Source organism: Leucoraja erinacea, chromosome 24, assembly GCF_028641065.1.
Source record: "Leucoraja erinacea ecotype New England chromosome 24, Leri_hhj_1, whole genome shotgun sequence".
Lineage (NCBI taxonomy): Eukaryota > Metazoa > Chordata > Chondrichthyes > Rajiformes > Rajidae > Leucoraja > Leucoraja erinaceus.
This window is the reverse complement of record NC_073400.1, coordinates 15968633-15996358: the sequence shown is the minus strand read 5'-3', so window position 1 is coordinate 15996358 and position 27726 is coordinate 15968633. Positions and strand designations below refer to the sequence as shown.

General features: G+C 43.1%; 1 protein-coding gene across 1 annotated transcript; it reads right to left on the bottom strand.

The window, feature by feature from the left end:
- On the bottom strand, window positions 1-27675 carry LOC129708677 (leiomodin-1-like). Its single transcript, XM_055654593.1, has 3 exons — window positions 22799-27675; window positions 13174-14598; window positions 1-5027 (listed from the first exon to the last, which is right to left on the bottom strand). The coding sequence occupies exons 1-3, from the start codon at window positions 23063-23065 to the stop codon at window positions 5001-5003; spliced, it is 1719 nt and encodes a 572-aa protein (XP_055510568.1). The 5' UTR covers window positions 23066-27675; the 3' UTR covers window positions 1-5000.
- Between the last annotated feature and the right edge of the window lie 51 nt (window positions 27676-27726).

Here is a 27726-nt window from a genome sequence, read left to right as displayed (position 1 = left end):
AATGCTGTATATGTTAGTGCATTTTAAAGACTTTTGGATAGCATTCAAGAAATTGAGGGATATACATTATGTGCAGGTAAATAAGTGTTGGTCTTCACATCATGTTCAGCACAGACATTGTGGGCTGAAGGGCCTGTTCTTATGATGTTCTATGTTCTATGTGTCAAAATATTAGCAGTGCTGTAACTGGTTCAGGCAACTGCTTTACATTTTTGATACATCTATACGTAACTAAAAGTCTCATCTTGTATGTATGTATGTATGTATGTATGTATGTATGTTCCCGAAATACAGCCAAAACGGTACACGATAGCTCAACAAATTTAGGGGCGCCTTAGTCACCATTCGCCTGGGGTGTGCAGTAGCAAGTTTCATTCGATTTTACAAAGTATTTCCCTTGAAAACTTTAATTTACTTTATACCGTGAAAGGCACTGCGCTCCCACTTGCCGAGCTTGTCAACCGCATGTGTGCAGTTGGGGGAGCCTCTGGTCCTAGACTTTCCCACTAGTGGAAACATCCTATCCACATCCATTTTATCCTGGCCTTTCACAATTCGGTACATTTCAATGAGGTACCCCCTCATCCTCCCAAACATCAGCGGGTATAGGCCCAGTGCCGTCAAACACTCATCATATGTTAATTCACTCATTCCTGGGATCATTCTTGTAAACCTCCTCTGAACCCTCTAAGACGCCACCACATCCTTCTTCAGATATGGGGCCCACAACTGCTCACAATTCTCCAAATGCGGTCTGACCAGTGCCTTATAAAGCCTCAGCATTACCACAAATAATCCAGCCAATAGGTCATAAGTGAAGGATGTCCAGAGCCAACCAATAAGAGAGGCAGTGAAACAAGACAATTAATAGTTTTTAGGAAAAAATGATGCGTTTAATCAGAAGAACTGGCGGCCTTTGCAATGTGCAGTTTATTATACTCTTGGTGAAGTGCATACAATGATAATGGAATGGACATTACATGGTTTGCATGTCGCCTGTGTATCCCTTGGTAGTATGTTTGCATTAAGCATACACTTACAAATGTTCACATATTACATATTAAACTATCACACAGAAAACTAACAAAGACAAATATTTACATTTCTTAAGGATTAAGACGTCGCTCTTATTTTTTAAACTAAAAATAGTCATTGCAAACAAACTATGTTGCCGAGAAAGTGTACCAAGTGGTGACACTTTTTATTGTGCCAAGCGATCGAATTTCTATGACAAATGAAACTGCGATTGCAAAGACCACAATTTTTCTTTGGGGTCTTCCATGCTTGATACACATAGGACCCCAGTCATAGACTGTGGTGTCCATTGACTTTACTTTAGACTTTAGAGATACCGCACGTTAACAGGCCCTTCGGCCCATCGACTCCACGCCAACCAATGATCCCCGTATACACCGGAGCACCCAGAAAAAACCCACACGATCACGGGGAGAACATACAAACTCCGTACAGACGCTCCCATAGTCAGGATTGAACCCGGGTCTCTGGCGCTGTTGGGCAGCAACGCTACCATTGCACCACAGTGCTGCCCCATTGGAGATCCAGAGAGTACCTCGACTACCTGAGTGGACACATCATCTGCAAGGCAATCATCCAGAAGCAGTCTTTCAGGATACCTGTAACGCCTGCTTCTGTGCAACTTAAAGAGTTACACAAAAGAGGTGCAGGTTCTCTTTAACTAATATAGTCTTGACCTCCTGCATAAGGAAGTGACCTCCCAAATCTCCAAGCTCACAACGTTGCCCCAAACTCTTCACTCATTGGTCTCCCAACCTAATCCCCTCCATCTCTTGATCCTACCTTCTTAAGTTCACAAGTCCATACATTTTAGCAGAATTAGGGCATCAAATGGTGACCCATCATGTCTACTACGCCATTCAATCATGGCTGATCTATCTTTCTCTCTCAACCCCATTCTCCAGCATTCTCCCCATGCCCAACACCCTTACTAATCAAGAATCTGTCAATCTCCACCTTAGAACTATCCATTGACTTGGCCTCCACAATGTCCGTGGCAATGAATTCCACAGATTCACCACCGTCCAACTAAAGAAATTCCTCCTCATCTCCTTTCTAAAGGTAAGAAGTCCTTTTCTTCTGAGGATATGGCCTCTGGTCTCAGACTCTCCCACTAGTGGAAACACCCTCTCCACATCCACTCTATCCAGGCCTTTCACTGTTCGATAAGTTTCAATGAAGCCCCACCTCATCCTTCTAAACTCCAGTGAGTACAGGCTCAGTGCGTCAAACACTCATCATATGTTAACCCAATCATTCCTGGGATCATTCTCATACCTCATACTCAACACCAACCCCAACTCAACCCAATCCCACCCAGCCATTGGAAACCCCCCACAACCATTGACTACATCCCTTGAAGGGTCCCGATCAGAAGCATCGCCCATACATGTTCTCCACAAATGCTGCCTGACCCGCTGAGTTACTCCAGCACTTTGTGTCTTTTTATTTTTGTAAACCAGCCTCTCCAGTTCCTTGTGATCTCATTTATACTAATCCCCTTCCCAGCAACTGGTTAGGAATTTGCAAAGATTCATGCTATAAAATAAACGTAAAATGTTATGGATTCATTACACAGTGTGAGATTTTAATTGTGCTGCAAATGTTTATTGCTCTTTAAGAACTTGAAGTTGTATAAAAACTAATTTTAAAGATAACTATTCTGTGAAACCTTACGTAGGTCTGATGTTTCATATGCCAGATTCACAATCCCTATCTCATACCCAAAATAGCTGATTGAGTCTGGAGAAAGGCCCTGACCCGAAAGGGCACCTGTCCCTGTTCACCATAGATGCTGGTTGAGTTACTCCAGCACTTTGTGCCCGTCACTTTCATGTTTCTAGCACTTCACTTAACTAGTGAACTTAGCCCAGATTGCAGCCCCGCCGACCCGACTTGCCCTTTGATTGACGATGTTTGTTCTATGCGGCACCCACCTCTATCCCACCACCAACCCTTCCCCCTGCCCCACACCACCACCAATTCCTAGAAGCCAAACCTCTCCCCATTGATGATCCGTAGTCCTGATGGGATGGGGAGAAGCCAGGAGAATGGGGCTGAATGAGAAAGGAAGATCAGTCATCATTGAACAGCAGAGTCAGCCTAATGGGCCGAATAGCTTAATTCTGCTACTATGTCTTGCGAACTTATGAACTCCTTGGACATTCCTCTGGAACCCTACGAGAGATGGTCCTGGTCTAGATCTTATCAAAATTCCTTAGTGTTCTATGCTGGATGGATGACCTTGTTAGTTTAGTTTAGTTTAGAGATACAGCATGGAGACAGAACCTTTGGCCCACCGAGTCCATGCTGACTGTCGATCACCCGTTCACACTAGTTTTATGTTATCCTACTTTCCCATCCACTCCCTGCACACTAGGGGCAAATTTACAGAGGTCAGTTAATCCACAAACTCACACGTCTTTGGGCTGCGGGAGGAAACCCATTTGGTCACAAGGAGAATGTTCAAACTCCACACAAACAGTACCCGAGTTCATGATCGAACCCGAATCTCTGGCGCTGTGAAGTAGCAGCTCTACCAGCTGCGTTACTGTGCCACCACCCCCCAGCTTGTGTAAGTTTTGTTTATAAAGTAAAGTCTCCCTAAGCCATTGCATTTCCTAACGTCAGACCCATAAATAAAGCCCTGACTGATGACTATTTAGTTTGGGTCTGCAAAGCGCCTAGGATGGGTGTATAATCCTACAGCACCCATTTCTAACATCGACATTAAAACTCTTTAACAATCATTTGTTATTCTTACCTTTGATTGTAGAGCGCCTGTTTGAAGATTTCACGGCACAATTTGAAAGATCAGGCATTAGCCAAGTACATTTACTTTGCAGACTGGGTGGGGATGATGGAAGATGAACATATACACTCATCTCCCATCCCACAGTCCCCCAGTTCCCTGAAATCCCCCTCTTTTCCTCTCCCCCTCTGACTCTTCCACACCTCTTCTCTCCTTATCTGACATCCTTTTGTCTCCTTTTCACCTCTAACCTTTATCTCATATTCCAACCATCTGCCAATCAACCCCCATCCCCTCATCAGTATCCACCTATCACATGTATACAAAATGCTGGCGTAACTCAGTGGGTCAGGCAGCATCTCTGGAGAAAATGTATGGGCGATGTTTTGGATTGGTACCCTTCATCAGACTGAAGAAGGGTCCCGACCCAAAACATCACCCATCCTTTTTCTCCAGAGATACTGCCTGACCCACTGAGTTATTCCAGCACTTTGCGTCTATCTTTGGTATAAACCAGCATCTGCAGTTCTTTGTTTCCACCTATCACTTGCCAGGCTTTGTCCTGCCTCCACACCTCTTTTCCAACTTCCCTACTCCAAAAAAGACTGAGGGCACGAAATATCGCCTGTCCATACCCTCCACTGCTACTGCCTGACCAGCTGAGTTCCTCCAGCACTTTGTGTTTTGCTCAAGATGCATGATAGACCTGGGGGAAGGAAGTGAGTAAAATGCTCAGTAATTCCTTATTCTATGCAAGGAGGGAGCTTAAAACCCTCACTTACAATTAGTGTGATGAAACGGAATCACAAAAAGGATATCTGCTTATAAATGAAGTCAAGGTAAGCATTTTACAAGAAATATGAATTCAAAGCAGTGGTAAAATACATATACTGTAAAGAACAGAGATGAGGATTTATTGATCTATCTAATCGTTAAAAATAAGCTGATATCAAAGAATCTAGCCCAATAGAAAAGAAGAATTGCCAGAAATGTACAGTAATAAAAATTTGTAGGATGTTGGAAATAAGAGATTGAGCAATATTTGCTTGAAGGTGTTCTGAGAAAGCATTTGTCACAAGATGGCAAACTGTGATACATCGGCAAAAGTCCTTCAAATCATCAGAATTACATTAATGTTGAAACATCAGTTATTCAAGAATTCTGAGTCTTGGAAGGTTGGGGCAACTTCATCTTCAGGCAATGGTACCTCTTCTTACTGCAGCAACTTTGGAAGTTCAACCTAAAATCAGTAAAAGCATTCACATTAGAACAGCTTACTAAATAATATCATCAAACCAACTTATCAAAAGATTATGAAGCCACAAAGTCCTCGGAGAGAAGGGTCCCAACCTGAAACATCAGTAATCCATGTTCTCCAAAGATGCTGCCTTACTTGCTGAGTTACTCCAGCACCTTGTGTTCTTTTCTGTAAACCAGCATCTGCAGGTCCCTTTTTCTAGATTGGTAAAATATCCCATTGCTTTACAAACCATGGGCTAGACCGCAGCTGAAGTACTATTGGCACCCAAAGATCCCATGCAGATTGCCTTAGCAAGCAAATGGAACTTGCCGACAGAGTCTAACTTTAGCAGATTGAGATTTGGAATACAGTTGTTATGACGAAAATGTAAAAACATTTACAAGAATGGTTGACGAGAATGATCCCGGGGATGATTGGGTTAACATTTGATGAGTGTGCTATCCAGTCTACGAGTGATTACAATCAGGCTGTTCACAGTGTACAGACTCAGGATAAAGAGAATAAAGTTTAGTGCAAGATGAAGTCCAGTAAAGTTTGATTAAAGATAGTCCGAAGGTCTGCGAAAGATAGATGGTAGGTAATCTCTTGTAGGCAAAGCCCCAGCATAATCAAGAATCATTCTCACCCCAGTCACTCCTTATTCTCCCCTCTCCCATCAGGCAAGAGGCACAGAGGTGTGAAAATGTATACCTGCAGATTCAGGGATAGTTTCTTCTCAACTCTTATCAAGCAATTGACCATCCTATCGCCAACTAGGGGGCAGTCCTGACCTCCCATCTATCCTCATTGGAAATCTTTGAATAATTGGTCTTTATTTTGTACTAAACGTCATTCCCATTATCATGTACCTGTACACTGTGGATGGTTTGATTGTAATCGCAACAAAAAAGCTTTTCACCAGACACACAACAGTAATCATAGACTAAACCTACTGAAATGACGTCAATCTGTAGTTGAGTGAGTGATAAAAATGCCAAGACCCAGGGAAAACCTTGTGCAATTCTTCAAATTAATGTTAATAGGTTGCGTACATCCTTCTGGGAGGGCGGGTGAGGCTCAATTTGACATCTTATCTGAAAGAATCATCTTCATAAATGCGGTCTAGGTAGTATGGTCAACAACATTCTGTTGCAGAGGTTGCATTCGCTGGAATTTAGAACACTAAGGAATGATTTGATCAAAGGATGGCACAGTTGCACATTGACAGACCTGTCCCCTAACAGCACGAGAGACCCAGGTTCGATCCTGACTACGGGTGCAGGGTCTGTACAGAGTTTGTACATTCTCCCTGTGACCAGATGGGTTTTCCTCCGGTGCTCCGGTTTCTCCCACATTCCAAAGACGTACAGGTTTGTTAATTGGCATCTGTAAAATTGCCCTTAGTGTGTAGGATGTGAAACTGGGATAACATAGAACTAGTGTGCGGGTGATTGGTGGTCGGTGCGGACCTGGTGGGCTGAAAGGCTCGTTTCCACACTCTCTCACTAAACTAAACTAAAGGGAACTGAATCGAACTGAACTAAACTAAACTAAACTAAATTAAACTAAACTAAACTAAACTAAATTAAACTAAACTAAACTCTTCAAGATATTTCAGGCAGCATTGGACAGATGGAGAGAAATGCTTTCTGGTTGCTAGAAATGAGGGCCATTACTAATAGTTCAGAACCAGACAAGAGAGTAAAATTAGGAAACTTGCTCTCATTTCGAAGGTAACAGATGTTTGTACCTCTCTTCCCATCAACAACAGTTGTTGGTGGTTCTAATCTGAGATTGGTGTCTCAATAAACTCCAATGGATGTAGGCATAGGTAGGAATTATCAGTCATAATCTCATTCAGTAGCAGGGCCCTCCATGTTTCCATACACTTATAATAGCAGGTCTGGATGTTTGTAGCAAGTTACACATAAAATCAGGGATTAGACACGAGGAACTGCAGACGCTGGTTTACCAAGAAAGAGACAAAGTGCTGGAGGATCTCAACGGGTGAGGCAGCATCTCTGGAGAATCATGGGTAGCTGATGTTTTGACATTCGACCCCAACCTGAAACCTTGCCCACCCATGTTCTCCAGAGATGCTGCCTGACCTGCCGAGTTCCTCCAACATTTTGTGTCCTTGTTTTTGTCATGGATTACGATTTGTTAATTTGTTAATTTTCATATTAGAAACATATTTTCAATGTCTATCCTATAAACAAATAACTTCTTTATTGTTAACAGGAGCTGTATAAGACAGTAATGCTGAACTTAAGGTGTTTTTTTGTTTCATACAGAGGATGACGGGTGCCTGGAACGCAATGCCGGTGGTAGAAGGAGGCAGGTACAAAAGTGGCGTTTAAGACAACTTTGGATAGGCGTATGGATATGTGGAGAATGGAGGGACATGGATCGTGCAGGGAGATAAGATCATAAGATCATGTGATAGGAGCAGAATTAGGACAAATCTATCTCTATGAACTGTGATCTATCTCTCCCTACTAACCCCATTCTCCTGCCTTCTGCCCATAACCCCATGACACCCGTATTAATCAAGAATTTATCTATCTCTGCCTTAAAAATATCCACTGATGGCCTCCACAGCCTTCTGTGGCAAAGAATTCCACAGATTCACCACTCTCTGACTAAATAAATTCCTCCTCATCTCCTTCATCATAGAACTTCCTTTAATTCTGAGGCTATGACCTCTAGTCTTAGACTCTCCCACTAGTGGAAAAATCCTCTCCACATCAACTCTAGTCCATCACCAAATCAATTTAGTTTTAAGTTTTAGTTCATTTTCAAGATACAGTGTGGGAACAGGCCCTTCATCCCACACTAGGGCCAATTTACAGCCAATTACCCTAAAAACCTGCACGATTGTTGGATGTGGGAGAAACTGGAGCATCTGGAGAAAACCCACTCAGTCACAGGGTGAATGTACAAACTCCATACAGACAGCACCCAAAGTCAGAATTGAACCAGAGTCTCTGGCGCTGTAAGGCAGTAACTCTGCTGCTGCGCCACTGTGCTGCCCCTGCCCCCCTATATTCTTTCTTTCACACCCATTTTCTGGTGTAATTTTGATCCTTTTTTGATCTTTTACAATTTTAAATATGAATTTTTTAATTAAATTAAATTTTAATTTAATTTAATTTTGAAATTAAAATGTTCAATTTAAATGTAATTTTTTTCATCTTTGATCCTACAATATTCAAACTCTCTCTTCAATCCAACCACCTTCGCAGCTTCTACCTGATGGAGTTGACTTTAAAAAAAGTCTGAGGTGCCTGAGCTGATGACAAAAAAAATGTTGCTCGACTTTTAGTGACATAATTCACTTTGTTGCTAAATAAATATCAAAAAGAGAAGGCAAGAAGGAATAGCTCTGCTTGATGCCTCTGGGAATTTTAAGTGGTTCAGAAAGGACACAATGTGCATACATTTTCTTCAGCATAACCTCAAATGGTTGCCAAACTATTAAATATTATAAAAAAAACTGGCAGCAAGATAAGTAGTAAAAGAGGAAGAAAGGTAAATGTCGGTCCCTTAAAACTGAGACGGGGAAATAAACGATGGGGGTTCCTCATCACAGAGAACACAAAAATAGTGCCATAATGCATCTCTGTAAGACTTTAGTTAGGCTGCATTTGGGATAATGCGTGCAATATTGGTTTTCCTTTACACGAAGGATGTGAAGGCTTTGGAGAGGGCTCAGGGGAGGTTTACCAGAATGCTGTTTAGATTACGGCATATTAGCTAGTTAGAGTATATATATATATAACCATATTAGAGAGGTTGGAAAACTTTGATCACTTTCTCCAGAACACCAGAGGACACCAGGGGAGACCTGATAGAAGTATGTAATATTATGAGGGTCATAGGTAGGATGGATAGTTAGAACCTTTATCCCAGGATGGAAATATCAAAGATCAGAGGACATAGTTTTAAGATGACAGGGTAAAGTTTAAGAGAGATGGCTGTGTCAAGTTTTTTTTTATTCACAGCGAGTGTTGGGTGTCTGAAACATGCTGCCAAGGGAGGTAGTGGAGGCAGATTTGATAGTGACAGGCACATGGATATGCAGGGAATGGAGCGATATGCTTCACGGGCAGGCAGATGAGATTGATTTATCTTGGCATCATATTTGGCGCAGACAATGTGGGCCAAAGGGCCTGTTCCTGTGCTGTACTGTTCAAAGTTCTTCATCGAAAACACAAGTAACAGTCAAAAAAGTGTGAGGAATTTAAAACAATTCATATCACTGGAGAAGATATTGAGTAAACTAACAGGACCAAAGATTAACAAATTCCCTGGAGCTAATGTGTGGCAAAGGAACTGCAGATGCTGGTTTAAACCAAAGATAGACACAAAAACTGGAGTAACTCACTGGGACAGGCAGCATCTCTGGACGAAGGGTCTGAAGAAGGTTCTCGAACCAAAACGTCACCCATTCCTCCTTTGCAGAGATGCTGCCTGCCCCGCTGAGTTACTCCAGCTTTGTGTGTCTACCTCTAAATGTTTAGTTTATTTTAGTTTACGGTCATGTGTATTGAGGTACAATGAAAGCTTCTGTTGCGTGCTACCCAGTGAAAGACTACATGATTGCAATCAAGCTGTCCACAGTGTACAGATGTGGGATATAGAAAATATCTTTTAATGCAAGATAAAGTCCAGTAAAGTCCGATAAAAGATAATCTGATGGTCTACAATGTGATAGATGATAGCTCAGGATCGCTCTCTAGTTTGTCATAGATAGTATGGTTCAGTTCCCTGCTGACAGCTGGGAAGAAACCAGCATTCCGGCATTGCAAAAGATTTGGCTGTAGGAATATTTGAAGAATGAAGTTGCAAAATAGCAGAATACCACTGATTTGATGCTTAGGTCTTGCATTGATATAAATCATATGGAACTCCATTATTTTCTAAATTGAAGTGTCCAAAGATGCCTTGGTTTGTACAGAAAATGCAAATAGCTTGGCTTTCAAAGTTCCCAAATCCCCACCCAGCCATTGGAAGTGCAGGGAAGTGTGATAATGTCCTACCCAAAGTCAGGCCACACGGAAAACATGCCAAGTTTCCGAGAAGCACTAGCCAAAATTTCAGAGTGTGACATTCTGTTGAGGAGTGTGGAGGGAGAAGCGGTTCCAACAGAAAGTTTATTTGGGAAACATGGCTTGAGTTTCTGAGATGTTGTAATTCCTCACTCCTGGTGGGACTTGCACTATGACCAATTCTGGTGGCAAAATACCAAGTAAAGTGTCATTTACAGATTAATACATTAAGTGTGGCTGGTTCGGGACCCTGCAGTGTGCACAGAAAACACTAAAGAGACATTCAAACATAAGAAATCCGAAGCAAGAGCATTCATCTTTATAATTCATTAATGATTCATTCATTGTTCAACTGGCCCAACTCTCATCTCCTTTTCTATCCAATTCCCAAGTCCTGCTATTTCATTCCGATAAAATAATTTGAACTTTATGATTTAGTAATTTATAATTTTAGTTAGAACATTATCTCCTTAGAATTTTGAGCTCTAATCTGTCTTAATAAAAATATCATAGAATTTAGATAGACTTATGGATGTCATACAGTATAAAACAGGCCCTTTGGCCCAAATTGCCCATGCCGACCAAGATGCCCCATGTTAGCTTGTCCTTATTGCCCGCATTTGGCCCACATCCCTCTATACCAGCGTTTCTCAACCTTTTTACCCTTGCGGAACCCTTGAAATTAATTTCATGTCTCAGGGAACCCCTACATAAAAATGAAGGACTGTATCTACACGCCAGGAAGCACAGGCAGGACAGATGGAGACCGTGCATGCGTCTGTACTCGAGTGAGTCACTTGATGACACACAAATCCGTCACATACAGCTCCAATCCACTGACTACTAAAGGCCGTTTTACACTGGCGCCACATACAGGTAGACGTCGCTAAATATATTCCCTATGATTATTATACTTCTAAATGATACAACAGGTTGAAGACTATTATAATACCCTAGAATTTCCAAGAATATGCTGTACGTGTATAATAAAATTATGAATATGAAATTAAACACAAAAATGACACACAAATGCATTTACATATGATTAGCCTATTTATCACTATTTCTTAGCGACCTCTCGCGGAATCCGAACGTTGCGGGGAACCCTGGTTGAGAAACGCTGCCCCAATCTTTCCTATTCATGTATCTGTCCAAGTGTCTTTTACATGCCGATATAGTAGCCGCCTCTTCCACCTTCCCAGCTCATTCCACGTACTCACCACCCTCAGGCTGACATAGTTGCCCTTCAGTTTCCTATTGAATCTTGTTCCTCTCACTTTAAACCCATGTCCCCTGGATCTAGATTCCATTACCATGGGTAAAAGACTCTGCACAATCACTGCATCTTTTTCCCTCATGACCTTATACACCTCTAAAAGACCACCCTTCAGTCTTATGTGCTCCAAAGAATAAAGTGCCAGCTCACCCAACCTCTCCTTATAGCTCACCCCCTTGTCCTGGCAACATCCTCATACATTTTTACTGCACTTTCCAGCTTAATGACATCTTTCCAATAGCAGGGTGACCATAACTGGGCACAGTACACCACGTGAGGCCTCAATAACTTGTTCAACTGTAACATAACATTTCAACTGCTATACTCACTACCCTGACTGATGAAGGCCAATGTACCAAAACCCTGCTTGACCACCCATCTACCTGTGAGGCTATTTTCGGGGAAGAATATATTCCACTAATTTGTTTACAATCCCTTCTGAAAGTTAGTTCTATAAATTAAAAAGATAGCAGATCAATGTTGACAATCTCTTTCAATTAATTCTTACACTCTCATTCTTACATCTGACTCCCTCCACCTTCTCAACTGTTTAGGGAGGCACAGTGGCACAGCAGTAGAGTTGCTGCCTTACAGCGACAGAGACCCGGGTTCGATCCTGACCACGGGTGCTGGCTGTATGGAGTTTGTATATTCTCCCCATGTGGGTTTTCTCTGGGTGCTCCGGATTCCTCCTACATTGCTAAGACATGCAGGTTTGTAGGTCAATTGGTTCCTATAAATTGTCCCCAGTGTGTAAGATAGAACTAGTGTACAGGTTACCGCTGGCCAGCATGGACTCCCTGGACTGAAGAGCCTGTTTCCACGCTGTATCTCTAAACTAAAGTAAGAGGCTTCTGCTTTGAATAAATCATTGACACCATATCTTCTCCATTACTCCCCACAAGTTATTTAATTTGCACGGATTTATCTTTCTGCATTTGAATAGAATAGGAATGATCTCAGCAGATGCATTACATATAAACGTACTCAAATAATTTTTAAATGTTTTTGACCACAACTAAAATAAGACTTTAAACTTGTTGCATCGATTTGCTTTTTCACTCCATTGCAAAAAATTTGAACTTTATGAATTTACAATTTAAATTCTCTCCTAACTCTCTTCTCCCCCCCCCCCCCCCCCCCCCCCCCCCCCCCCCCCTTGTTTGTTTAAAGCATAGGAAACAGGGCCTTCGGCCCACCAAGCCCATGCCAACCATCAACCCATCAACCCACCTTCTCATCCACTAGGGTGGTGGTTCATAAGCTGGGGGTCGGGACCCGGGACCCGCTATGGTGGTCATTTGGGGCTTTACCGTGGGACATGAAGGGTCATAAATAACATATCCATTTGTTGAGCCCAGGTTTAGGAACCTAACAAAGGAACATACCACATACAGTATTTTGTACGTAAATGCACGTACGTATGCCAAAAAGGTTAAGAACCACTGCACTAGGGGCAATTTACAGAGGGCCAATTGACGTACTGGAGATGTGTGAAGGAAACTGGAGCACCCGGAGGAAACCCATGCTATCGCAGGGAAAACTTGCAAACTCCAACTTAGACATTTTCCTTCCAGATTCTATAATAAAACCTATTGGCCATATAATGTTTGAAGAAGGGTCTCAACCCGAAAGGTTACCCATTTCTTCTCTCCAGAGATGCTACCTGTCCCGCTGAGTTACTCCAGCCTTTTGTGTCTATCTTTGGTTTAAACCAGCATCTGCAGTTCCTTCCTACACAGATAATGAACTTGTCTTGTTCTCAGTGTTGTGGAAGCGCATCCTACTTATAGGACAATGCAGGGCACTGATTACTTGCCTTCTTTAAGCTTTTCAAGTTGCTCTGTCGGATTGAAGCCAGAAGCTGGTCTCGTGAATTCCTCTCTCGAGCAGGTGGTCGACTTTCCAACTTTCTTTCCGAGACGGGCGTCAGGGAATTTCTGAGCTTGGTGCCCTGGCCATTTCCTGCCACAGTCCTCTTGTTTGATAACGCGTGGTTCTGTGTCACCGGGTTAGCGTTGGCGGGCAGTCCCGGGGGAGGAGGCGGTGGGGGCGGTGGGGGTGGAGGGGGAGCTGTGTGAGCTGCCGCCTTCTTTGGACTTGGTTTCGGGGATGACCAGGGTGAACTTTTTGGAGAAGATTGTGGAGAGGGTTTTGGCGATTTCTGCACGCCGATTGCCTTTGGGACTTCCAGACCTTGCTTCTTGTCCCCCGTTTGCCCCTGCCTTTGCTCTTGCAAGCGTCTCTGCCTCTGTTTATCCATGTTTCGACTCAGTAGGTTTGTGACAGTCATTCGCGGTCCTGCCAGCTCAAAGTGGTAGCCCATCTTAAGGAGTGTGGTATTTTCCTTCAGGAGTTTGGCGATATCCATCTCGACCCGTCCCCCAAAGATGTGTCGCTGGTTGTGGAATCGGAACTCTGTCAGGACGTTATTTTGCTGCAGAGCTCTCATTATGGCGAGGACACCTTTGCCGGTGATGTAGTTCGATTCCAGATTCAGGTTGGTTATACTTGTATTGACCCTCAACACACCAGCAACGCCAAATGCAACATGATCATCCGCGTGAGTGTTGGCAAAGCTGAAGGTTTTCACCACAGTGTTTTCTTTCAGAGCATCAGCAAATCGTATTAGGATCTCATTGGTCATTCTCTCTGCATTATTTAAGTTTACTTCGGTTACCGCAGGATCATTGTTCTTAACTTTCTCTATCGAGTCGTCGTAAATGGTTGGAGCCGTAGCCGGTGCTTCGGGCACTTTAGCTGTTTTTTTCTCCTCCTGGTTCCCTGTTCTGGTCAAATCTGTGGAACAGTTGGTCACTGGATTACTCGGGCAAACTTCATTCTCCTTACAGTCTTTGGTCTCGCTTTTAATGTTGCTGTTCTTTCCCTCATTGGCAATTTCCTTCGGTTTTTCACTCACTTTGGTGAGCTTTCCTCCTTTATCTTTGATCTCTTTGCTCTTATTCTCCTCATTGCCTTTTCCTATCGCCTCTCTTTTCTGCTCCTCGTTCTTTGCTTCTTTGCTCTTCGCCTTGTCACCAGTTTCTCTCTCCTTGGTATTTTTAACTATGTGACTTGTGCTTTCAGACTTTCCACTTTCCTTGTCTTTCCTCTCGCTCTCTCCCCGTGTTTTAGCCATTTCCTCGCCTTGTTTCGTGCTACCATTGCCCAGTTTTTTTACTGCTTTAGTTTCAGGTTGTTCCGCTTTGGCTTGTTGGCATGAATCATCGGGGCTTTTCCCTTCCTGAAAGAAAGGACGTTAATGATGATTAGATCACAGAGATGGTAGATTCACACAGACAAATCCCAAACGACCCAAAATGCAGCCTATCCACCCGAAACGTCACCCGTCTTTTTTCTGCAGAGATGCTGTCTGAATCGCTGCGTTGCTCCAGCACTTAGTGTCTACTTTCTACGTGGCCTATCCATGTTCTCCAGCGATGCTGCTTGGCCCTGCTGAGTTATGCCAGCAGTTTTTGTCTATCATCTATGTCGCTTATCTATGTCTTCCCGAGATGTTGCCTGCCCCGCTGACTGAGTTGCCCAGCACTCTGTGTTTCACACAGGCACAGCATGGAAAAGGACCCTTCGGCCTGCTAAGTCTGGTCCAAGCATCAGACACACATTTCCATTAATCCTACACTGTACTAATATGTTTCATTCCCCACACTTCCATCAATGTTCACCGGATTTGAGATCTGATGGGAATGTAGGGATATTAAAATGGGTTTAGTGTAGGATTTATGTAACTCATCTGCACACTGGTGGTAATTGTTTACAGAGGCCAATTAACCTACCAACCTGCACGTCTTTAGTTTAGAGATACAGCATGGAAACAGGCCTTTCAGCCCACCTATCCTCACTAGTTCTATGTTATCCCACTTTCACACCCACTCACTTCACACTAGGGGCAATTTCCAGAGGCCAGTTAGCCTACAAACCCACACGTCTTTGGGGTGTGGGAGGAAACCGGAGCACCCAGATGAAACCTATGCAGTCACAGGGAGAATGTATAATCTCAACACAAAATCAAGAACAATCTATATTAAACCCTCAGTCTTTTCAAAACCGTCACGTGCAAAAGACCAAAAAGGTCATTGATGAAAATGGGGAAAAAATTATCACAATAGAAATTATTTTCTGGGGTTGAATTTGACCCAGAATCAGTTTAAGCTGAAGAGGATTCCTTTCACTTTAGACTCATGGCTACACACATGGGTTATTTTAACTCCTGGTCCCTAAATGAATAATCCAGTACATCTCAGCCTGACCTGATGACCTTGGACAAAATGGATGGGTGCTGTTTTGGGTTGGGGCCCTTCTTCACACTCATGGATCTTCAGCACGGAAACAGGTCTGAAGAAGCATCCCAACCTGAAAGGTCACCTCTCCAATTTCTCCAGAGATGCTGCTTGACCCACTGAGTTACTCCAGCACTTTGTGTCTAACTTTCAACATACTGGAGATTTTGTTAGATTGTGTGTAGGTTGTGACACTGACAAGGCATGGCAATTTATGTTATGTTAGTTCCTTTTCCCAGCAATTATACTGATGCATTCCCTTAAATGGACTTATTCGGTGCCACTGGAAAAAAATGTGAACAGTTACAAATAAGATCATTAACATCAAAAGCTATATTCTGGCTTCTGTTCACAAGTTCCCACATATTTCATTTGATAACAAACCTTCTAGGCTCACAGCATATGTTTCTTGCAAACACCGTTAACATTTTTAGATGTCACCACGCAGAGGATGTTCGGCATATGGAACGAGCTGACAGAGGGGGTAGTCGAGGCAGGTAATATTTAAAAGGTAGTCGCTCAGGTACATGGATAGTAGAGCTTTAGAGGGATATGGGCTAACGGAGACCAAGTGGGACTATTGTAGATGGAACATCTTGGTAGGCGTGGGTAAGTTGGGCCGAAGGGCCTGTTTCCATGCTTTTCGACTCTATGACTACGACCAGTGAAGAGGGAATTACGAAGACTTATGAACCTTGATATCCTATTACCTAATGTGAAATAGTTCTCTTTCATTTTTATTTTAGTTTTGTGTTCAAGTTATGTGTTGAATCCCACTGGCCTTGATGATATGATATGCCATTTATTGTCACTATACATGTACAATGAAATTAAAAGCTGCTCGTACTCAGTGCATACATATAATTTAGTACAAAAAACAAGAAACAGAAAACAAAAGGGAGGGGGGGGGGGGGGGGGGGGGGGGGTGCACAATTCTGCGGCGCTTGTCCCATCACCTGCACCTCAGAACTCACTTGTCCACCCTCATTGACTTGGATGTGGAGAGTGGAGCACGCTGAAGCTGGTGGATCTAAAAGCAACTCGTATTATGCTTGGGTAGCTTACAACCCAACAGTGTGAACATTGAATTATCCAATTTTAGGTGATCTCTAACGGTGGCGCAGCAATATAGTTGCTGCCTTACAGCACCAGCGACCTAGGTTCGATCCTAACTACTGGTGTCTGTACAGAGTTGGTCCCCGTGACCTGCATGGGCTTTCTCCGGGAGCTCCAGTTTCCCCGCACTCCAAAGACGCGCAGGTCTGTAGGCTAATTCGCTTGGTACAATTGTAAAATTGGCCCTAGTGTGTGTAGGATAGAGTGAATGTACGGGGTGATCGCTGGTCGGCACGGACTCGGTGGGCCGAAGGGCCTGTTACCATGATGTATCTCTAAGCTAAACTATATGACCAACCACCAGCGCTCGAAGGAATGTCGAGGTTATCTGAGTTGAAGTCATCTGTAAAACCATATCTAAATGTCAACGTTTTGGAAGAGAGCTTCAGCAAAAGTTATCACTGCATTCAGTAGTGATGATTGAACGTTACTATAGAAGAGATGAAGTCATTTCATAAACAGTATGCAATGGAGCCACTGTGCACTGTTTATTAAGAACATAAACAATTAATTCATCACCAGATTTCCACTGTATAGTAGCTCAAAGTTTTCCTCGAGGAGATATTTTCTGTCTGAACATTTGCTACTTGGGGCATTGTGTTCTGTTTTAGTCACCCTGCTACGAAAAGATGGAGAGTGCAGGGAAGATTTACAAGGATATTGCCTGTACTGGAGGGTCTGAGCTACAGGGAGAGGTTGGGCAGGCTAGGACTGTATACCTTGGAGCAAGGAGACTGACGGGTGCTGTTGTGGAGTATAAAACCACGAGAGGTAGGGTGAATAAACCTGGGGTAGTGGAAAAAGATTTAAATGGAATCTGAGAGGCAACTTTTTCACACAATTAAATAGGCAGCTGTTTATAGGTGGTCGTATAGATGTGTGTAAAATAATGAGGGGAGTAGATAGGGTGAATGCACCCAGGGTACAGGAATCAGGAACCAGAAGACAGAATTTTAAGGTGAGAGGGGAAGATTTGTTAGGAACTTGAGAGGCAGCTTTTTCACACAGAGGGTGGTGGTATATTGAACGAGCTGCCGGAAGAGGTAGTCAAGGCAGGTACTAATACAACATTGAAAATACACATGGACAGATACATAGATAGGAAAGGTTTAGAGGGAGATGGGCTAGGTCTGGCCAGGTGGGATTAGCTTGGATGGGGCATTTTTGGCGACAAGGACGATGGGCGTTGTTTCTGTGCAGTATGTCTCTTTGATGCCATAAAAATGATTTGCATCTTAAGCAGTTTTCCCAACTGTTATCAGGCAACTGAGCCATCTCATCAACAACTAAAGAGCAGTCTTGAGCTACCATTCACCTCACTGGAGACCCTCGGACCATCTTTAATACCAACTTTACTGGACTTTATCTTGCACTAATTGTTATTCCCTTTATCATGCGTCTGTGCACTGTGGACGACTCGATAGTAATCATGTATAGTCTTTCCGCTGAATGGTTAGCACGCAACAAAAGCTTTTCACTGTACCTTGGTACGCGTGACAATGAACTAAACTAAACGAAAAGGCATTACCAGTGCCTTCGCCAAAAATTTGGGAAATGCACGATTACAATTGTCACGTTTAAATGAGACACAGTTCAGCTCTCAACTGACCCAGTTGGAGGTCTGCAGCCTATCAACACAAGCTCATAAAAATTTCATCACGTTTACTATTTGGATCCAATTGCACATTCATCCTCCGACGGACCCCATTCCTTATACCAAGTCTTACTATTTTGATATTATAAGCTAGGACCCATTCTCCCTTCTACATAATATTAATGTATTCATTATATTAAATTGATATAGAGTTACATATATTACTATATGATGTCACAACAACCTTCAATGGAGGTGGATTCTACCTAAAATAAAATCTTTGGGGGTTTTTTTACCACATAACAGCTTTACGTCTTCAAAATGCTCCACAAAAATACATTCCATTACACATCTGAAGCTGTTGTTAGCATCAGAAGGTATGAAAATAAAGCAGATATGCTGAAAATCTTGTCAGAATGCAGAACAATGGAACAAAATATAAACTAAACTAAAAGGCATTACCATTACAATTTAAAAATAGCCCTCTAATCAAGCTGCCAAATACTGGATCTCAGTGCAACTCTACCACTGCACCACTGTGCCGCACTTACGCCACTGTTCCGAAATACAACCCTGGACATTTGCTTGCGGGCTCCTTTCCACTAATATCCACCCAACGTTTTCCAAATGGGGCAGCATGGTGGGACAGCAGTAGAGCTGCTGCCTTACAGCGCCAGAGTTTGATACTGACTATGGGTACTTGTCTGTGTGGAGTTTGCACATTCCCCCTATCACCTGTGTGGGTTTTCTCCGGGAACTCCGGTTTCCTCTCACATCCCAAAGGCGTACAGGTTTGTAGGCTAATTGACTTTGTATAATTGTAAAATGTCCCTAGTGTAGGATAATGCATGTGTGCATGGGGATCGCGGGTTAGCACGGACTCGGTGGGATGAAGGGCCTGTTTTCGCTCTGTATCTCTAAAATCTCAAATGGGTTAAACAACAAGGAACTTGGTTGTGGATGGAGCACTGGTTTGCAACTAAAATATCTTGACTGGATTTTTATAAACTGTTTCCCACAGAATAAAAATTGGCCGCATTCCATCAAAGTGATTTGTTTAAGACCCATGGCTTGAAGCTTTTTCCTAATTAGGATGGCATAGCCACAACTATGAGGGTCTAATGAATTCTCCAACATACTCTATCCAGCTACACTTCAGTTTGTGACTTTTAACTTCTAGGAAGCACATAAACGCATCATTTTTAAATGGCACCAAGGATCATCTGGCTTACTTTTGTACATATATTTATGATCTTAAAAGTGTGTCTGCATCTCATTTGAAAAGACCACAAATCTAATGTTTGTTTATCTTTGAACACCATTAACTCTTTCAGTGCTAAGTTGTAATGTAAGAATTCCATTGTTCTGTTGTTGATACAGAGATGACAATTAAACACTTGAGAGGAATATGGGCCAAATGTGGGCAAATGGGATGTCTTGGTCAGCATGGGCAAGATGGGCTGAAGGGCCTGTTGCTGTGCTGTATGAGTCTGTGATTATTGGCTCTTTTAATCACCGCCAATGAATATATCTCCTCAACAGATGCTGTCCAACCCACGGAGTTCCTCCAGCACTTTGTGTTTTGCTCAACATTTTAGCATCTGCAGTTTCTTGTGCTTCCAATAATATATTTTCCTGACTGTTGACAAAACTCCATAAATACTGCTGCCTTACAGTTCCAGCAACAAAGTTTTGATCCTTCGGTGCTGCCTGTGTGGAGTTTGCATGTCCTCCCTGTGACTGTAAGGACTTCATAGAGTCAAACAATATGGAAACAGGCCTGTTGGCCCAAATTGTCCATGCTGACTATGATGCCCCAACTACACTAGCCCCATCTGCCTGCATTTAGCCGTATCCTAAACCTATCCTATCCTTTACCATGTCCAAGTGTCATTTAAATGTCGTTATACTGGCCTCACCTACGTCCTCTGGCAGCTTGATCAATGTACCCACAATGCTCTGAGTGAAAACAATTGCTCCTAACAGATTCCTATTAAATCTTTTCCCTCCCAACTAAACTATCTCCTCGGGTTTTTAATTTCCGACCCTGGCTAAAAGACTCTGTACATTCACCGTATCTATTCCCCTCAAGATCTTATATCCTTCCATAAGATCATCCCACAGCCTCCTACACTCCATGGAATAAAGCCCTAGCCTGCCCCACCTCCCTAAAACTCAGGCCCTCAAGTCCTGGCATCATCCTTGTACATCTACTCTGTAGTCTTTCCAGCTTAATGACATCCTTCTTATAGTTTCTTCCAGGTGCTTTGGCGTTCTCCCACATCCCAAAGACACACAGGTTACTAGGTTAGTCACAAATTGCTGGAGTAACTCAGAGGGTCAGGCAGCATCTCTAGCAAAAAAGGTCGGGTGACATTTCGGGTCAGAACCCTTCCAAGTCCCGTTTATCTTTGGTATAAACCAGCATCTGCAGTTCTTTATTTCTACTATTTTTGCTATGGTTTCAATCTTGGTGGGAGTGTGGGATTGCTGTAAATGGGTACTTGATTTCCAGCGTTGGCGTTGTAGATCAAATGTCCCGTTTCTGTTCTGTATCTCTCCGTGTCTCTAATTATAGACAGGACTGACAAATGGGAACTGACATGGTGTCTCTCGGTCAATGTTCAATCACCCATTTCTGGCAATTGGCCAGCATCTCCCACCCACCTCCACAGTCACACAAGAAACTTGAGAATAATTGTCTCCGCGCTCTTTCCAAGCAGTACCAGTTCCACCACCTCTAGTTTTACCTGTTACACTGTTGGTTATTTCCATGACCAACTCCTTGGGTCTTATAACCTCCCAAATACATTCCTTTGTGCAATAATATTATTCTGGGCTTCATGAAGGAGAATTGGATGGAACTGGATGAACTCTTCCGTCATTTAAACTTGTCCTATAGTAGTGCTGGAAAATGCCTTTTGATGTCCTATGTTTGTCTATCCATGTTCTCCAGAGATGCTGCCTGAACCGCTGAGTTACACAAGCACTTTATGTCCTTTTCTACATAAACAAAGTTTTTACATGTTTTCAGTTTACAGCAACAGAATCCCATTATTGATGATGACATGTTTGGGAGTTCTGACTTTTGGATTGCAAAAGGCAACCTCTAACAAAAGACAAACCCGCAATTCTCAGAATGTTCTAAGTATCCAACACTAACGTCTCTTCTCTATGGCCTAAATCTAACCATGCCAACCATTACCAGAAATTTCAATCAGACCAATATTTAAAAGATAGACACAGTTGCTTATAGTTGCGCAATAATGTAATGAAAATATAACGATGTAATGTCCCAAATCAGAATATTTTAAGCCGGATTCAGTTGATGGTGGAATCTAACAGTGTTTTAGTCAAGACACCAGTAATAACCCAACATTCTTGTTGTTTTAGTTTGGCAAATTATGTAGTGCCATTTCTGGTTATCAGTGTATTGATCTTGTATCGTGCATTTTAAAGTTTAAATCACAACCCGAGTTTACTACATACGTCTAAAGGGGATAATTTCTGCTTTTGCTGTTTTGATGTTGGTCTGGCAATGAAAGTAAAACTGTCCATATATTTAATTTCAGATGGCTTACATGAAACTATAAGTTCAAGGTGAAAAATGAATCTTTTACACACACACACACACACAGTCATACACACACACAATTAGGCCAGTTCACCTTCAAGAACCAATTCAAACTTACAGCATGGAAACAGGCCCTTCGGCCCACCAAATCTACTCCAACCATTCGTCACTAGTTCTATGTTATCCCACTTTTGCATCCACTCCCTCACATGCTAGGAGCAATTTACAAAGGCCAATTAACCGACAAAGCTGCACATCTTTAGGATGTGGGAGTGAAACCGGAGCACCCGGAGGAAACCCACGAGGTCAGAGGGACAACATGCAAACTCCACACTGACAGCACCGGAGGTCAGGATTGAACTCGGGTCTCTGGTGCAGTGAAGCAGCAGCTCTGCCAGCTGTGCCATTGAATATCATAAAATAAACATCAGTAACTAATATAAATGAATAAAATTAGACATTGAATCTTCAGCACAACATTTGTTGAACTATTGTAGAGTTATACATCATGGAAACAGGCCCTTCTGCCCAACTTGCCTATGCTGACCAAGATGCTCCATCTACACTAGTCCATCAAATCTTTCCCCCCTCAACTTAAACATGTGTCCTCTGGTTTTTCATTCCCCTACTCTGGGCAAAAGACTATACACACTATCTATTTCTCTTGTGATTTTGTTCACCTCCATAAGACCACCCCTCACCGCCTGCCCACCCCCTCCTCATAGCTCAGGCCCTCAGGTCCAGGCAACATCCTCATTAAAACTCAAGTAGATTATTAACCACATTGTAAAATGCAATTATAGTACTCAACCCCGTAATCAATGTCGACGCTATTAATATGCATTAAAAAAAAACTCACGTCAATAGACTGCTCTCTCTCTATCAGTTTCTTGGTGGATTTCTCACAGTAGGTAAGCATTGCCTCTCGGTCATACGTTCCCGTGGACTGCTTGTCCGTCTGATTCCTCTGCCTCAGTCCGATAGCGACACTGGAATTAGGATCCATCACCTCCAATTCTACCTGCAGCTCTTGCATTTCCTCTGGAGAAAGATTTGCCAACAGATTATCAATATCTGGATCCTCGCTCACCTGCCTTTTGTAATCTTGCTTTCTAAACCGTGACATTTTGTTTGTTAGTTCTGTGTTGTGGTGGTGCAAAGTTTTTTTTTAAAAGAAGCCCAAACTGCAGCTGTACAGTCCAGAAACACGGAGTGAACGACTGCTTTGTCGTAGCGATGAAATCCGGCTACATCCGTGGAAAGGTTGGAGATAGTCTCTTGCCTTTGCAAGAATTATTTGATAATCTTCGATAGTTGGAATAAATAAAACGAGCTCCTTTTAACAGTGTAGGGGGGGGGGACTGCAGATGCTGGGTTACCCCCCCAGCTTGTTGTGTCTATCTTCCTCTAAATTGCTCCCAGCCAGCAGATGATGATGGTGTGCCAAGCAAGACTGTAGTGAATCCTTATATGATTTAGCAACCGAACACGACATGCAACGAATAATTGATGTGCGTTTGCACCAGTGAGTTTGCTCCAAGTGCCGTCTTGAAGACTGATTGCATAAACCGCCAGTTAGCAGCGAGAGAGAGCGACCTGACAGCCTATCGGCCCCCGTGGCAAGTTGAAGACATTCCTCGAAATCCTAAGCACTTGCATTACCAAATTTAGTTCGGCTGATTTAGCCTTGAAAGGCAATGGGAAGAAGTACAGCAAAACTTAAGACTCGCAAAAAACCTCTAAAAAACCGCAAGAGCTGGCGGCAATAAATGGGAGCAATTAACGCTGTATAAAAACAAAACTTGTAAAGGGCTGTAGAACAAGTAGGAAATATCGCAGCACGGTCAAACAGGCTACATTTGGGCAGTGGGAATAAAATCGACTTCGATCAAAAATGTTTTAAACAGCCAAAGTTTGATTTAATGGGAACTTCTCTTTTACCCCCGGGGTCGATATATGCACGCACACTCCAAAAATCTCTATTAGGTGGATGTGTAATTGTAATTAATAGTGTGTCACGCTGACATTTAGTCAAGGGATGGACTTTTTATTTGAAATTTGCAGCAAGCTTTACTATTAAAGAATAGCAGCCAAAATACAATTAAATCAAAACGCTGGATATATAGAAATGAACCTAATTAATCTCATGCAATTATAGTTCTTTCTCATTACATTTGGCAAAGATTCAAATCCCAGTGTTTTTGGCAGTGGAGGCTGGGACTGACATTTAAACGACTTCCTCCTGCCCTGTGCATAGGCAAGCTGTGAGGGTGAAGTGCCTCTTTTACCAGTGCCTTGTCCTTACACCTGTGATATTATCTCTTGTCCCTTCAGACCTACAGAACTCCTAATAACTAGGAAACTGTGCCATTCGACATCAATGTAATGGTGGCATTAGAGTAAAGGACGTTGACACGTCTTCATAAACCTAGAAGCATCGAATCATAGAATAGTACAGCGCAGGCCCTTCGGCCCACACTGTCCATGCTGAACACGATGCCAAGTTAATCTCCTCTCCCTGCACGTGATCCATATCATTCCCTGCATATCCATCCGCATATTTAAAAGCCCCTTCAATGCCACTAGTGTATCTGCCTCCACCGCTACCCCTGGCAGCACATGGAGTTCCTGAAAGTCAAATTTCATGTGTAAAAATGTCAGTCTTAGCACAGTGGCAAAGCCGGTAGAGTTGCTACCTTACAGCGCCAGAGACCCAGGTTTGATCCTGAGTGTGGGTACTGTCTGTATAGAGTTTGTACATTCTCCTGGTGACCGTGTGGGTTTTCTCCAGGTCCTCCGGTTTCTTCCCACATTCCAAAGATGTTCAGATTTGCAGGTCAATTGGCTTCTATAAATTGTAGGTTTGTAGGTTATTTGGCTTGGTATAAATTTAAAAAACAATGTCCCTAGTGTGTAGAGGGTAGTGTTAATATGCGGGTCGCTGCGGACGGTGAGCCAAAGGGCCTTTCCTCACTGTGTCTCTAAAGTAAAATTGAACCCAGAACATAGACAGTACAGCACAGGAACAGTCCCTTCACACAAATCATCTATGCCGACCAAGATGCCCCATCTAGTCTGTTCCCATTGACCCGTGTTTGGCACATATCCCTCTAAACCTTCCCTATCCATGTACCAGTCCAAGTATCTATTAAAAGTTATTACTGTCTGTTTTACCTCTACCCCAGCAATGGGCCCATCTCTGACGGATATCACTAGTCACAGGTCTCCGGTCGGAAAGACAACTGCCTAGCACCTCTGTCTGCTTTTCAGCATCAAGTTAATTCTGTGTCCTGATAGACCCCGTGCGATCTAACCTTGCAGAGCAGCCAGCTTGAAAACATTGTCCTCCAACACGTGGATCAGGCCCATGTCGCCCTGTGTCCCAGGGCCTGCACTTGCTTCTGTTTCGGATAAATTGTACACATTGGCATTGGTCACTGAAACTTACCCGTGGTGCTGCTGCTGATGCAAGTAAGAATTTTATTGTCCCATTTCTGGACATGTGACATTAAAACACTCTTGACTTGATTTAAGCTGGAAAAGGTGCAGAAAATATTTACACTTGAGAGTTGATGAGGCCACGTTTGTTCACCCTGCTAGAGGAAAGATTATGTTAAGCTGAAAAGAGTGCAGAGAAGATTTACGAGGATGTTGCCAGGACTTGAGGGAGAGGTTGAACAGACTAGGACTTTATTTCTTGGAGCGCAGGAGGACAAGGGGTGATCTTATAGAGGTGTATGAGATCATGAGGGGAATGGATAGGATGAATGCATCAAGTTTTTTACCCAGAGTAGGGGAGTCAAGGACCAGAGGATATAGGTTTAAGGGTTGAGGGGAAACATTTAAAAGGAACCTGAGGGGCATCTTTTTTATAGTCAACAGACAATAGGTGCGGGAGTAGGCCATTCGGCCCTTTGAGCCAGCACCACCCTTCAATGTGATCATGGCTGATCATCCCCAATCAGTACCCCGTTCCTGCCTTCTCCCGATATCCCTTGACTCCGCTATCTTTAAGAGCCCTATCTAGCTCTCTCTTGAAAGTATCCAGAGAACCGGCCACCTCCGCCCTCTGAGGCACAGAATTCCACTGACTCACAACTCTCTGTGGGGAAAAAGTGTTTCCTCGTCTCCATTCTAAATGGCTTACCCCTTATTCTTAAACTGTGGCCCCTGGTTCTGAACTCCCCCAACATCGGGAACATGTTTCCTGCCTCTAGTGTGTCCAAACCCTTAACAATCTTATTCAAACAATTTCACACAAAGGACGGTGGGCATATGGAACGAGCTGCCGGAGGCACAAGTTGAGGCAAGTGCTACCACAATGCTTAAGAAACATTTAGACAAGTACATGGATAGGATAGGTTTAGAGGGAGAAGGGCGAAACACAGGCAGGCAAGACTTCTATAGATGGGGCATGTTGGTTGGTGTGGGCAAGTTGGGTCAACGGGCCTGTTTTCATGCTGTATGACTCTATGACAACATGACTCTTGAATGCTAAGATTCTGCAGAACTGTAATCATAGAGGATATAAAAAAACACAAAATAAACTAAAGTGCTGCTTGTAAGGTCAAACTAAGGAATTCATGTTACAAACAGCAATTAAATTAAAAGGTCAATGATTCTGAAGGATAATCCTACCCATTTATACAAGAAATACCAGTGCTATAACCTTATCATAGACTTGTTAGTCAAATTCCTTACCGCTTGCACAAGGAAAGTTAAAGTTTGACGTGTCAGTGTTCTATTTTTATAATTTTATGAAAAGATTTAAACTCAACAAGGCTTCAGAAAGATTCCGTTCACGAAATGCAAGTTCTGGAATGTTTTAGGGCCACCTTATACTGTTTAACGTTGTTATGCCAGGAAAAGACTGGCAGAGTTATCTGCCTCAGTGTCTAACTGTACCATATAAGGAAAACGTAAACAGAAAACTGACTTAAAATTGCTCTCATTCTCGGAAAGTCTCGCTGGAAAATAAACATAGATTATACAGTCTCGGAGTGCAGAACAAAGCATCTAGGACTGAGACAAGGTTAAATTCCTTCAACCAGAGGCGGAAACTGTTGCATATCTTTCCTGGAGGTCCCTGGAAGCTAAAACATTGAGATCATTCAGAGATCAATGGAGTTCTGGATATTAAGGGGAGCAAGGGAAAGAATTGAAAATAGCACTGAGGGAGAGGGCCAATGGAAAGCACAAATGCCTTTGTCTGCATTTTCCTTTTGCATCCCTTTCCTTCATTTGTTCTTTGTACCGTTTCATATGTCTAGTTTCCCTCTCCCCTGATTCTCAGTCTGATGAAGGGCCTCGACCCGAAACATCACCCATTCCTTCTCTCCAGAGGTGCTGCCTGTCCTGCTGAGTTACTCCAGCTTTTTGTGTCCATCTTCGGTTTAAACCAGCATCTGCAGTTCCTTCCAACACATCAATAGTAACTATACAGAAGATGCACACGTCCCGTTGTGTTGCGTTTTTTTACTGGTTTCCCTCACATTTTAAGGCTTTGGGAATGTTTGATCACCATGTTGTGGCAAGTGTGAGCTATTAGCTCTACAGCCAGAGGGAACCAGCACCGGACTCTGGAATGAAGTCCCATTGTACCTCGAGTGACGACGTGTGCTCCCTTGGGGTCGCTCCCATTCCCAGCAACGGCAGGCAGGCCGCAGCAAGCCCACGCTCAGCACCACCAACACCGCCTGGAAAACACCGGCACTCTGCGGCAAACCCAGGCCCCGGCTAAATGAGCCGCAGCTGGGAACAATTAGTGGTCACTGCACCAACTCAACT